The sequence below is a fragment of the Pristiophorus japonicus genome, chromosome 9 (assembly GCF_044704955.1).
Source record: "Pristiophorus japonicus isolate sPriJap1 chromosome 9, sPriJap1.hap1, whole genome shotgun sequence".
Lineage (NCBI taxonomy): Eukaryota > Metazoa > Chordata > Chondrichthyes > Pristiophoridae > Pristiophorus > Pristiophorus japonicus.
Genome location: NC_091985.1, coordinates 37,749,645 through 37,764,027, shown reverse-complemented (window position 1 = coordinate 37,764,027; position 14,383 = coordinate 37,749,645). Strand labels below are relative to the sequence as shown.

General features: G+C 43.3%; 1 protein-coding gene across 4 annotated transcripts in view; it reads left to right on the top strand.

The window, feature by feature from the left end:
• heatr1 (HEAT repeat containing 1) overlaps positions 1–14,383 on the top strand; it is a 115,223-nt gene that overhangs the window by 47,082 nt on the left and 53,758 nt on the right. For all 4 annotated transcript variants that reach the window (XM_070889298.1, XM_070889297.1, XM_070889300.1 and 1 more), the window contains 4 exons: positions 875–1,042; positions 5,964–6,197; positions 10,466–10,597; positions 13,326–13,432. In XM_070889298.1, coding sequence (XP_070745399.1) covers positions 875–1,042; positions 5,964–6,197; positions 10,466–10,597; positions 13,326–13,432 — 641 coding nt within the window. The remainder of the gene's footprint in view (positions 1–874; positions 1,043–5,963; positions 6,198–10,465; positions 10,598–13,325; positions 13,433–14,383) is intronic.

Sequence of the window (14,383 nt, the reverse complement as noted above, 5' to 3'; positions counted from 1 at the left end):
TTACGATGTAATTTTATGCTTCCATCTGCACTGCTTACAATGCCGCCTCTCTTTGTGTCGTCATCAAATTTGAGTATGTGGTCTGTATCCCATCATCTAAGTCGTTAATAAATACAGTGAATAGTTGAGTCCCCAACACAGATTCCTGTGGGACACGGCTAGTCACATCTTACCTATTGGAGTACCTGCCTATTATCCAGTCGTATACTGTACATGATTTGCCTCCCTTAATGGCTGTAAATTTAAGTGTAACAGTGAGATACCTCCCCTCATCTGGTAGACTCAGCTACTTGGTTGCTGAACTCCAATACCAGATATGCTTTTGCCACCTTCTTTACTTTCTTTTGCAATTCTTACTCTGAGTCTCAAGAAAATATACCCTAAGGGCCATTTTTCTGGTTTTTGTGCTTATGTCAGGTAGCACAGATTTGAAATTCGGTCATGTACTGTGCACAATTTTCCACCTTTAATGGCTGCAGAATTAAGCGCAACACATGCCCAAATATCCAACGTGCACTCTTGGCAGATGAGACTCCCTGTTGGGAGCATGAAGCTGAAAGATGACCCCTCTAATCCCATGAGTCAAACATATTCCTAAAAAGACTATCTTCAGTAGGCTCAGATGAAATTTAAGCAAAAGTGGACTTTTCTCTTTCCCTTTCTCTTCAACCCCCAGTCTCCATCACCATTTACCATTACCCCTCAGGTATCCTCAATTTTAGCCAGGAAGCAGCAGATACAAAAACCAATGATTCTGTTTACTATTTTATGGCTTTATCAATGTTTTTTGCCACTTTCAATTTCCTGTGTAGCTGCATACCAAGATACCTTTATTCCTTTACTCCATTATTGCTCAATTGTTTCATTTGTCCAGGCTCTGGGTAGCTTATTTGAAGAGCTTTTAACATCCAGTAAACCAAGACCACAGCACAAAAAGCTGACACAAGCTCTGGAGAACTTTCTACAATGCATTGGAGATGCCGGGCGGCCATCATATGTAGCACGTAACCTGCTGAAGGCATTTGAGGAAGTGAATGGAGAGGTGAGATTTTTAATTTAGAATATCGTTTTACCCAGTCAAATTGCAATTTCAAGTCGATTGATGACGATTAGTGCTAAGAGATACAATTAAATAATTAATATAAAGAGAAACTTAAAAAATTATGAAAACTGTCTCATAAGTCATCCATCTTAACATCTCTTAATGACTTTACTCATTGGCTGTGAAGATCTGTTGCATCTAGCACTCGGTTGGTTGAATGATTGTCCAATTAAACCAGGGTAATTGAACTCTGAATACTTTTTATTCATAGCAATTAAGGTAATGTCATTGGTGCAGTTGTCCATATGGCAGAATGATGAATGAATATGACTGGAAGGTTATTTCCAGTGGGATTCCGCAGGGTTCAGTACTGGGTCACTTGCTTTTTGTGGTATATATCAACGATTTAGATTTGAATATAGGAAGTATGATTAAGAAGTTTGCAGACGACACTAAAATTGGCTGTGTGGTTGATAATGAAGAGGAAAGTCATGGGCTGCAGGAGGATATCAATCTACTGGTCAGGTGGGCAGAGCAGTGGCAAATAGAATTTAATTCAGAGAAGTGTGAGGTGATACACTTTGGGAGGCCTATAAAGAAAAGGGTCTACACATTATGCGATGAACAAAGGGACCTTGGATCTCTGAAAGTAGCAGGCCCGGTGGATAAGGTGGTTAAGAAGGCATAAGGAATGCTTGCCTTTATTGGCCAAGGCATAGAATATAAGAGCAGGGTGATTATGCTTAAATTGTTAGGCCACAGCTGGAGTACTGCGTGCAGTTCTGGTCGCCGTCTTATAGGAAAGACGTGATTGCACTAGAGAGGGTGCAGAGGCGATTTACTCGGATGCTGCCTGGAATGGAGAATCTTAGTTATGAGGACAGATTGGATAGGCTCGGTTTGTTCTCATTGGAACAGAGAAGGTTGAGAGGAGACCTCATCGAGGTGTACAAAATATTGAGGGGCCTGGACATAGTGGATAGTAAGGGTCTATTTCCATTGGTGGAGGGGTCTATTACGAGGGGGCGTAGTTTTAAGGTGGTTGATCGAAGGTTTAGAGGGGATTTGAGGAGGGGGCTTCTTGACACAGAGGGTTGTGGGGATCTGGAACTTGCTGGCTGGAAAAGTGGTGGATGCAGAAACCCTCACCACTTTTTTAGAGATGGTTGGATGGGCACTTAAACTGCCATAACCTGCAGGGTTACGGACCTACGAGAGCTGGTAATTGGGATTAGACGAGATGATCTTTTGTTGGTCGGCGCAAATATAATGGTAAGTACTGCAGGGAAGAGAATACAGCCAGAGTGATTTCCTGGACTAGTTTTGATCGCCTGGATGGGTCTGAGAGGAATTTTCCCAGATTTTTTTCTCCCGAAATTGGCCTGGGTTTTTATCTGTTTTTTGTCTCTCCCAGGAGATCACATGGCTCTAGTCGGGGTGGAGTGTAGATGTTTTTAGTATAAGGGGTGTTGCAGTGGTGTGGGGTGGACGGGTTGGGCTGGGTGCTCCTTGCCTTTCCGTTATTGTTCATGGGTTTGTGGCTGCTGACGAAGGGCCGTGCGGCTCTTTGTTGGCCGGCGCGGACACGATGGGCCGAAATGGCCTCCTTCGAGCTGTAAATGTTTCTATTGGGAAGACCGAAACCACTGTCTTCTGTCCCAACCACAAACTCCCATTCTGTGCACACCAACTCTGTCCCTCTTCCTGGCCGGTGTCTGAGACTGAACCAAACCATTTGGAACACAAGAAATAGGAGCAGGATTAGGCCGTTTGATCCCTCGAGCCTGCTCTGCCATTTAATAAGGTCATGGCTGATCTGATCATGGACCCTGTTCCACTTCCCTACCCGCTCCTCATAACCCTTTATTCCCTTATCGTTCAAAAATCTGTATCTCCGCCTTAAATATATTCAATGACCCAGCCTCCACAGCTCTCTGGGACAGAGATTTACAAACCTCAGAGAAGAAATTCCTCCTCGTCTCAGTTTTAAATGGACAGCCCATGTCGTCCTATTTGACCCTGAGATGAGCTGCCAATCCCATATCCGCTCCAAGACTGCCGACTTCCACCTCCATAACATCGCCCATCTCCATCCCTGCCTCAATGCATCTGCTGTTGAAGCCCTCATCCAGGCCTTTATTGTCTCTAGACTCGACTATTCTAATGCTCTCTTGGCCAGCCCCCACAAGTCCCATTCACCCGTAACCCCTATGCTCGCTGACCTACATTGGCTTCCAGTCCAGCAGCGCCTCAATTTTAAAATTCTCATGCTTGTTTTCAAATCCCTCCATGGCCTTGCCCCTCCCTATCTCTAACCTCCACCAGCCCTACAACCCTTTGGGAACTCTGTGCTCCTCCAATTCTAGCCTCTTGCGCAACCCATGTTTTCATTGTTCTACCATTGACGGCTGTGCCTTCAGCTGTCTTGGCCCGAAGCTCTGGACTTTCCTCCCTAAACTTCTCCACCTTTCTACCTTGCTTCTCCTCATTTAATACACTCCTTAAAACTTACCTGTTTGACCAAGTTCGGTGTCAAATTTTGTTTTGTGAAGTACCTTGGGACACTTACTATGTTAAATACAAGTTGTTGTTGTTGAATAAACTTTGACTTTCTTTTTGGTAAATTGGAATAAGCTTGAGTTTTTACAGTGAAAAGAATGATAACTAGTCTGCATAATATATGAAAATAGATTCAGTGGTATGTAAATGATTGCAAAATAGTTTAATTTAAAAAAATCTTCTTATTTATTGCTATTAAAGAAGCAGTCTGCCTTAATTGAAAGTCTTGGTATTATTGTTGTTTGCCACTTTGAAATGATGCAGTTTAGTCCCACCCAGAATCATTGAATTGAGGCCCTGACCCATACAAACCATGAAAGTCTCTGATTTAATGTCGGTCTGTGCCAAATTACCTAGGGCAACGATCAGGAACGACAGTTAGCTTTGAATGGATGGGTGGTGGTGGAGTGGGGTGGGGGGGTGGTGGGGTGCGTGGAATTTAGCGAGAGTCATCACTTCTGATCACTGTCTAGTGAACTTTACCCCCACTGGAATGTACGTTCGTCTGAATGTTGGTTGAACACTGATGTCGTCACAATTGAGTGACTTTCCCATAATGCTGTATGACTGCCCAATGATTATGAAATAATTTGCCTCAACATGACGCCTGTCTTTGGGGATAGGGTACGATGGGCAAAGAATAATTTAAAAAAACAAGCCAGGTGAGTGGCATTTTGGTGGCTGGCATTGGCATTCTCCAGCTTGGTTGGTTCAGGTACATGTTGTCATCGCCTGTAGTTTGACTTGCAGTTTTCCAAACACTACATACCAGAATGATGATTTTGAATCGTGTCGTTTCACTCAACCGAGATTTGGCAGTTTAAATGTGTTTTCAAGCAATTATTTTAAAACAAAAAAAACAATCTCTCCCAGTGATATGAAGGCACCTCTTCATTTGGCACATTGTTCAACAATGGATACCAGTCTCATTCCAGGTTAGCCTGACATCAGTAGTGGAGAAAATGTTGGAATCAATTATTAAAACTGTAATAGCAGCGCATTTGGAAAGCAGTGACAGGATCGGCCCAAGTCAACATGGTTTATGAAAGGGAAATCATGCTTGACAAATCTTCTAGAATTTTTTGAGGATGTAACTAGTGGAGTGGAGAAGGGAGAACCAGTGGATGTGGTGTATTTGGACTTTCAAAAGGCTTTTGACAAGGTCCCCCACAAGAAATTAGTGTACAAAATTAAAGCACATGGTATTGGGGGTAATGTGTTGACATGGATAGAGAACTGGTTGGCAGACAGGAAGCAGAGAGTCAGAATAAACGGGTCCTTTTCAGAGTGGCAGGCAGTGACTAGAGGGGGACCCGAGCTATTTACAATATACATCAATGATTTAGACGAAGGAATTGAATGTAATATCTCAAAGTTTGTAGATGACACTAAGCTGGGTGGCAGTGTGAGCTGTGAGGAGGATGCTAAGAGGCTGCAGAGTGACTTGGACAGGTTAGGTGAGTGGGCAAATGCATGGCAGATGCAATATAATGTAGATAAATGTGAGGTTATCCACTTTGGTGGCAAAAACAGGAAGGCAGAATATTATCTGAATGGTGACAGATTAGGAAAAGGGGAGGTGCAACGAGACCTGGGTGTCATGGTACATCAGTCATTGAAAGTTGGCATGCAGGTACAGTAGGCAGTGAAGAAGGCAAATGGCATGTTGGCCTTCATAGCGAGAGGATTTCAGTATAGGAGCAGGGAGATCTTACTACAGTTGTACAGGGCCTTGGTGAGGTCACACCTTGAATATTGTGTACAGTTTTAGTCTCCTAATCTGAGGAAGGACATTCTTGCTATTGAGGGAGTACAGCGAAGATTCACCAGACTGATTCCCGGGATGGCAGGATTGACATATGAAGAAAGACTGGATCGACTCGGCTTATATTCACTGGAATTTAGAAGAATGAGAGGGGATCTCATAGAAGCATATAAAATTCTGATGGGACTGGACAGGTTAGATGCAAGAAGAATGTTCCCGATGTGGGGAAGTCCAGAACCAGGGGTCACAGTCTAAGGATAAGGGGTAAGCCATTTAGGACCGAGGTGAAGAGAAACTTCTTCACTCAGAGAATTGTGAACCTGTGGAATTCTCAACCACAGAAAGTTGTTGAGGCCAGTTCGTTAGAGATATTCAAAAGGGAGTTAGATGTGGCCACTACGGCTAAAGGGATGAAGGGGTATGAAGAGAAAGCAGGAATGGAGTACTGAAGTTGCATGATCAGCCATGATCATATTGAATGGTGGTGCAGGATCGAAGGGCCGAATGGCCTACTCCTGCGCCTACTTTCTATGTTTCTATTCCAATGTGTCAAGGTTTTGTCGCATGCTATTTTAATTGTATTCAATTACTTTTCAGATCGTGCTGTCCAAGTTGTTACCCCTAATGGAGAGACTGCTCGTGAAAGAATCTGATGCTTTCCTCAAAGATGAAGCCCTTATGCTGCACATGATCCTCTCAAAGTACAACGAGCATTCTGCGGCATTACTGGCAAAGGATCCACATAGTCTGGATCTTTTCATCAGTGCGTTAAATAATTCCAAGGAACTGTACAGAGGGTTGCCAGCGCTGCAGATCACTGCACTTGGGCAGGTACTTTGTGCTGCAAATATACTGTTCAGGGAAAACATACAGGACTCAAGTTTGACATTTCCATAAATGCAGTGTTTGTTTGCTGGTAGAATACCTGTTAGTAAAACTGTTCTTCCCTTCCAACAATTTTCTAAATGTTTCTACTGGTCTATTGTTATTGTGCTAATATCTACGTGTATGCACGTTTGGAATGAGTAAGAAAAGGTAACTTGTGTGTACGCATTCAGTGAGGATAATAGCCACGCTTGTGTGTGCATGCACACTGAGGGCAGTGTTGTGCTTGTGTGCGTTATACGTTCACTGAGCAGTGGTGCTGTGATTGTGCATGTGGGCTTCACTGAAGAGTATTGTCATGCTTATGTGCATTCAGTGCCTTTGTAGATGCACGTGTATTCATGGACGTAGATTGGGTCTCTGGTGGATCTATTGCTCAGGATGACGGCTTGCCTGTCATCGTGGAGCAGGCGGAGGATTGTGACAAACTTTTGGGGGCAGCCAAAATGGAGGATCACACTTGACCAGCTCCGTTGGGCGGGCCACATCGTCTGCAAGCCCGACACGAGATTCCCTAAGCAAGCGCTCTACTTGGAACTCCGACAGGCAAGTGAGCCCCAGGTGGACAGAGGAAACGCTTCAAGGATACCCGCAAAGCCCCCTTGATAAAGTGTAACGTCCCCACCAGCACCTGGGAATCCCTGGCCCAAGAGCATCCGAGCGGGCGCTGAGCACCTCGAGTCTCGTTGCCGAGAGCATGCAGAAACCTAACGCAGGCAGCGGAAGGAGCGTGCGGCAAACCAGGCTCTCCACCCACCCTTTCCTTCAACCGCTGTCTGCCCTACCTGTTAGAGACTGTAATTCCCACATTGGACTGTACAGCTACCTGAGAACTCACTTTTAGAGTGGAAGCAAATCTTCCTCGATTTCAAGGGACTGCCTCTGATGATGTGTGTTGAATTTGGGATATTACCATGCTTGTGTGTACGTGTATTGAGGGATGTTGCTGCACACTCTAAAGAGATTTCCAACAATGAGGCAGGTTTTAGGATTTAAAATGGCAAAATATATTTTAAAAACATTAGATGGGTGCAGAAGAAACCTTGCTGGCAACTGCTCGTGGTGGCTATAACAATGAACTAATATACCTGTACTAGTATATTGCAGAACTGTTGGTTCAAATTCAGAATATAACCAACGTAAAGGATAAGCCTTTATGTAATCAATAGCCGTTGATCTGATATGAATCAAAACACTAACTTCAAGAGGTATTTTGTAATTGCCCACATAAGAACATAAGAAATAGGAGCAGGAGTAGGCCATTTGACTCCTCGAGCCTGCTCCGCCATTTAATAAGATCATGGCTAATCTGATCATGGACTCAACTCCACTTCCCTGTCTGCTCCCCATAACCCTTTATTCCCTTATCGCTCAAAAATCTGTCCATCTCCACCTTAAATATATCCAATCACCCAGCCTCCACAGCTCTCTAGGACAGAGTGTAGACAGACATAGATTTACAACCCTCTGAGAGAAGAAATTCCTCCTCATCTCAGTTTTAAATGGGCCCCTTATTCTGAGACTATGTCCCCTAGTTTTAGTTTCCCGTATGAGTGGAAATATCCTCTCTGTATCCACCTTATCGAACCCCCTCATTATCTTGTATGTTTCGATAAGATCACCTCTCATTCTTCTGAACTCCAATGAGTACAGACCCAACCTACTCAACCTGTCTTCTTCAAAAGTCAACCCCCTCATCTCCAGAATCAACCGAGTGAATGAACCTTCTATGAACAGCCTCCAATACAAGCATATCCTTCCTTAAACACGGAGACCAAAACTGTACACGGTACTCTAGGTGTGGCCTCACCAATACCCTGTATAGTTGTAGCAGGATCGCTCTGCTTTTATACTCTATCCCCCTTGCAATAAAGGTCAACGTTCTATTTGCCTTTCTGATCACTTGCTGTACCTTCATACTAACTTTTTGTGTTTCATGCACAAGGACCCCCAGGTCCCTCTGTACTGCAGCACTTGGCAATTTTTCTCCATTTAAATTATAATTTGCTTTTTTTATTTTTTCTGCCATAGTGGATAACTTCACATTTTCCCACATTACACTCCGTCTGCCAAACTTTTGCCCACTCTCTTAGCCTGTCTATATCCTTTTGCAGATGTTTTTGTGGCCTCCTCACAATTTGCTTTCCCACCCAATTTTGTATCATCAGCAAACTTGGCTACATTACACTCTGTCCCTTCATCCAAATCATTAATATAGATTGTAAATAGTTGAGACCCCAGCATCGATCCCTGCTGTTTACCAACCGGAAAATGACCCATTTATCCTGATTCTCTGTTTTCTGTTAGTTGGCCAATCCTCTATCCATGTTAATATATTACCCACAACTCTGTGAACTTTTATCTTGTGCAGTAATCTTTTATGTGGCACCTTACTGAATGCCATTGGAAATCCAAATACACCACATCCACTGGTTCTCCCTTATCCACCCTGCTCGTTACATCCACAAAGAACTCCAGCAAATTTTTCAAACATGAATTCCCTTTCATTAAACCATGCTGACTCTGCTTGATTGAATTATGCTTTTCCAATTGTCCTGCTACTGCTTCCTTAATAATGGACTCCAGCATTTTCCCAACGACAGATGTTAGTCTAACTGGTCTATAGTTTCCTGCTTTCTGTCTGCCTCGTTTTTTAAATAAGGGCGCTACATTTGCGATTTTCCAATCCGCTGGGACCTCCCCAGAATCCAGGGAATTTTGGTAGATTACAACCAATGTATCCACCATCTCTCCAGCCACTTCTTTAAAGACCCTAAGATGTTAGCCATCAGGTCCAGGGGACTTGTCTGTCTTTAGTCCCATTATGTTACCGAGTACTACTTCTTTAGTGATAGTGATTGTATTAAGTTCCTCCCTCCCTTTTGCCCCTTGATTATCCACTATTTGGATGTTTTTAGTATCTTCTACCGTGAAGACCAATACAAAATATTTGTTCAACATCTCTGCCATTTCCCTGTTCCCCATTATTAATTCTCCAGTTTAATCATTCTTTGCTGGTTTTTAAAAGTTTCCCAATCCTCTGGCCTCCCACGAGTCTTGGCCACATTGTATGCCCTTGTTTTCAATTTGATACCATCCTTTATTTCCTTAGTTAGCCACCGATCGTTATCCCTTCTCTTAGTCTTTTCTTCTCATTGGGATATATTTTTGTTGCGAGTTATGAAAAATCTCCTTAAATGTCCTTAAATCCTTAAATCCTTAAATCAACCGTCCCATACTTTAATCTATTTTCCCAGTCCACTTTAGCCAACTCTGCCTTCATACTTTGTAGTCTCCTTTATTTAAGCTCAGGACACTAGTTTGAGATACTAATTTCTCACCCTCCAACTGAATTTGAAATTCAACCATATTATGGTCACTCATTACTAGAGGATCCTTTACTAGATTGTTTATTAATCCTGTCTCATTACACAGTACCAGATCTAAGATGGCCTGCTCCCTGGCTGGTTCCATAAGAAATAGGAGCAGGAGTAGGTCATTTGGCCCCTCGAGCCTGCTCCGCCATTTAATGCGGTCAAGGCTGATCCGATCATGGACTCGGGTCCACTTCCCTGCCCGCTCCCCATAACCCCTTATTCTCTTATCGGTTAAGAAACTGTCTATCTCTGTCTTAAATTTATTCAATGTCCCAGCTTCCACAGCTCTCTGAGGCAGCGCATTCCACAGATTTACAACCCTCTGAGAGAAGAAATTCCTCCTCATCTCAGTTTTAAATGGGCAGCCCCTTATTCTAAGATTATGCTCCCTAGTTCTAGTCTCACCCATCAGGGAAAACATCCTCTCTGCATCCACCTTGTCAGGCCCCTCATGATCTTGCACGTTTCAATAAGATCACCTCTCATTCTTCTGAATTCCAATGAGTAGAGGCCCAACCTCCTCAACCTTTCCTCCGATGTCAACCCCCTCATCTCCGCAACGCACTGTTCAAGGAAACTATCCGGATACATTCTATGAACTCTTCCTCAAGGCTACCCTGGCCAATTTGCTTTGTCTAATCAATATGAAGGTTAAAATCGCCCATAATTATTGCTGTTCCTTTTTTACAAGCCCACATAAATTTCAGTTGGAAGAGGAGGATTTTGGACTAGTTATCTTCCCATTCTATTTCCAAGTGCCAGTGATGTTTTTATAACCTTTGTTTGTATCTAGATCTACTTTTAATTGTTTTATAAAACTTTCTCACTCTCTTCCAGATCACAAAACGGTTCTTTGCAGCGCTGCCTGATGGGAAGATTCAGCAGAGGTTGCTTGGAGTGCTATTTGACCTGCTTGTGGAGTGCAACCATCCAGTCTGTGCACAAACGATCAGCAGTGTCTTCAAGGGGGTGAGTAAAGCCAGCTTGGATGCATGGGATGTTTTTAGCTTGTGCTTAAACAAAATAAGGCTTATGTTACTAATTTGTGCTCAGGTTTGTTTAGGAACACAATGAAGGTAAAACGCAAGGTTGCCTGTTTGGAAGTTTTATATTGCAAACCTTAAGTTTTCATCTTGTAATATTGAACTTCTGATTAATGATATTTCTCAGTAGCGCCAGACTTTTTCCTCTGCCGACACTGGTATATTTTGGGCATAAAAATAATTTTATTAGAATATTAATCCTTCAGAAAAGCAGTTGCTCTCGATCTGCTTCACATCAGGAAACTGAAATATGTTTTGAGAAGGTTGTTAATCAAATGTGTTTCTGATTTGAAAGCCACGACTTAAATCCTCTGCTCAGAGGATTAAACTTGATTCGAGATTCGAGATCAAATATGTTTATATTACCAGAGAGTATGGGCTCAAATTGACACTGCAAAACATTGCCAAATCTCATACTCTGGAGATGTGTTAGAGTAAAACCATGGCCCTGTGCTCAAGGATACTCAGTCCCAAATCATGAGCTGAGGATCAGTGCAGGTATGATCTTTTTGGTTGAGGCTGAATTTCTGTGCTTCTGCTCCTGTGGTGACACAGTAATATAAATGCTGCGTGGGTGTGAAATCTCTTCTGAAGAAACATTGAGCCTGCTTGACTGCAGAGATAAATGGGATGGGAAAGACAGCTCCTACATTATGTTTTTTTTCAGCATTTCGCCTCTGACCTGGTTCGTTAAACTCTTTGTAAACCCTCTGATGGGTGTCACTTTTAAAACATTTTCCAGGCACCTTATCTGCCAGCATTACTTTACTTTGATAAATGAGGATGGATGGACAGATGATTGAGGTTTTCATGTAGTAGTTACTCATTCTGCAACCAAGCAACAGTGAAAAAATTTTAATTGTTTGATTTATTCTTGCTTTATCTTGTAGCCAATTTCAAAATACTGAAATATGGTATAGTACGTGCTGAACCATTTCATGTTGTTATCGGTCAGTGGCAGCAGTCCCAGTGTATCTATTTTTGGATTAGCTTAAGTGACACCAATGATTTTTTGCACAGTGTGCATGTGCTATTTGATCCAAATTGCTATCTTCTCATTTTGACCTTGATTGGGCATTGCAGATTGAGACAAGTGTGTACTTCATTTTCTCAGCACCAATTTTTATATGCTGAATGTTACTTAAGTTGACATGTTTGTAAATGGATCGTGACATTCTTCCTCTTATTTAACCATGAACACACTGCCATCAGCACGTGTGTCAGCAGCCTACTGCTGATGTTTTTCCTACTTGGGTACTCTGCTGTTGGCTTGCATATGTATTCTAGACACCGATTAGAAATGGTTTAGCGCTCAGAAGCAACTCTCCCACGCACAGACGTTCTGAACTGGAACTGAAACTATTGTTTGGGAAGGACATGCATTTATATATGCTCAGGATGTCCCAATGCGCTACAAATTCAATTCAGTACTTTGGAAGTATAGTCACTGTTGTAAAGTAGGCAAAAATGGCAGTCAATTTGCGCACCGCAAACAGCACTGAGATAATGACAAAATGATTTGTTTTAATTGTGTCGGGTGGTTTGAGGGATAATTGTTGGCCAGGACACCGGGAGAAATGTCCTGCACTACTTTTGAGTAGTGTCATTGGATCTTTTACGCCCACCTAAGAGAACAGATGGTTTAATATTCCCTGGGATTAGGCAGTGCTGGCTGGTTAAACTCTGTCAGTTAAAAGACCATGGGGCCAAAATTGCCCACCACTGAAAACGGGGCGCACACACCCCGTTTCTCGTGTTTTCATCCTTGCGATAGATGCAGTGGCCTCTTGGGCGAAATTCTGCTCTTTGGCTTTTTTCCCCGGCGGACCGAAAGTCGGTCATGATGGGGGTGGATATGCGGCGGTGAGCACACTGGAGGGGTGGGGGGGGCGCGGGTGCAGAGCGGCCGCCAGTGTCAGTAATCAGTGTTCTGCTGATGACATCACCATAGCTCTCCCCTTCACTTAAAGGGGAGAGCCTGCGCAATTTTGAAAGTTCAGTTCACTGGGCCACCAGGAAGGGTTTCGGCCAAGCCAGCGGCCTGGCACCCAACAGCCTGGCCGAACCCGGGGATATAATTGTCAGTCTGACAGCAGTCGGCCGACAAAAAAAAGCATGGCAGCAGCAGCGGTAGTGCGTCCTCCCCTTCAATGGGAAGGCCATTTTCGAAGGCCACAGCCTCACTACACTGCCTGAAAAAAGCAGCTTTTGGCACCGCCAAGCGGGAGGAAGATTTTCTTGGCAGAATTTCGCCGGGGGTGGGGGAACATCGGGAATGCACACTCTGATGACGCACTTAGGGCGGATGAGCAGCAGCAGAGCGGTAGGGGGGAGCCTGGATACCGCCAGAGCGAAATTTTTAAAATGGCGGCCTTTACACGAAAAATCGGCAGCCATTGCACTCCGCAACATGGCCGCCGATTTCCGGTGGTAACAGGTCTTGAGGAAATGGGCAATTTCGGCCCCCATATCTTTTGAACAGGGCAAAGTGCTTTCCTCTGTTGGTTTAGATTTTGATTCTTGGTAATCTTATCATAGATAGCCTGAATACATTTTAGCACCTTTTTATATTGCAAATTTAAAAACAAAAAATGTTGATCTTGTTAAAGGTATCGTTCAGGGGTCTGTAATTTTTAATTGCTTGTGTGATGCAGATTGTAGTTGATGCAGAACAAATTGCCCAGGAGCTCGGACCGTTGGAAAAATCTCAAAGCCGTGCAACTATCCAGCAGACCAGGAGGCAGAAAATGCTACAGCAGAGGTATGTTGCTTCCAGACCGGAGGAGATTGTTGGTGTCACTTAACTCTCAGCATTTTCCACTATATACTCCAGTGAAATTGTTTTTTAGGGAGTCTTATTGCTCGTACTATTGGCCCGGATTTTCCGGAGCCTGTGACCGCATGTGTCGTACGTGCCCCGCAAGTTCCGGGTTTTCACATGCGCAAAACGTGGAACTTCAGGCGTACGGAATGGGAAGGAAATGGACAATCACTGGTGCACGTTTGGGGCTATTTGCCCAATTACTGCCCAGCGAATGCCCACAAAACCCTTACGCCTGGTAAAAGCAGGTGTAAGGCCTTCTTTTACAACCGTAAGGGTTTAAATAAATATTAAAATAATTTAAACATTCAAAAACTTTTAAAATTAGTTTGCTATTTTTGCCCCATTTAAATGTTTAAATTTATTTTTCAAAAAATGTTATTTTATTTTTCAATGTTTAATTAAATTGTATTTTAATTAATTTTAAACGTGATGATTTATTTTTACTTGGGTAGTGTGAAAATGTATTTTTTAATATGATTTCCATTATGCTTATGTGGATTCAGTACATAAATGGAATCGCCATATGCATAACGAGAATCCCCCTTATTGGTTGGGCCGGCCCACGTGATCTCAGGGACGCTTGCGAACCGCATGCGCCCCTTGGGATCCGCTGGCCTTTATGCAGGTCCTGCATGCCAAGGAGTGCAAGAGTCTTCGTAGGTCCGGGACCATCAGGTAAGTACGGATTTTACTTGTGGTTCGAAGGCATTCACCTGCGGGAACAAAAAACAAAAAGAGCCATATTACAGAAAAATTCTAAAGGGGCAAAGTGTGTTAAAAAGACAAGCCTGAAGGCTCTCTGCCTCAATGCGAGGAGTATTCGGAATAAGGTGGATGAGTTAACTGCGCAGATAGCAGTTAATGGATATGATGTAATTGGCATCACAG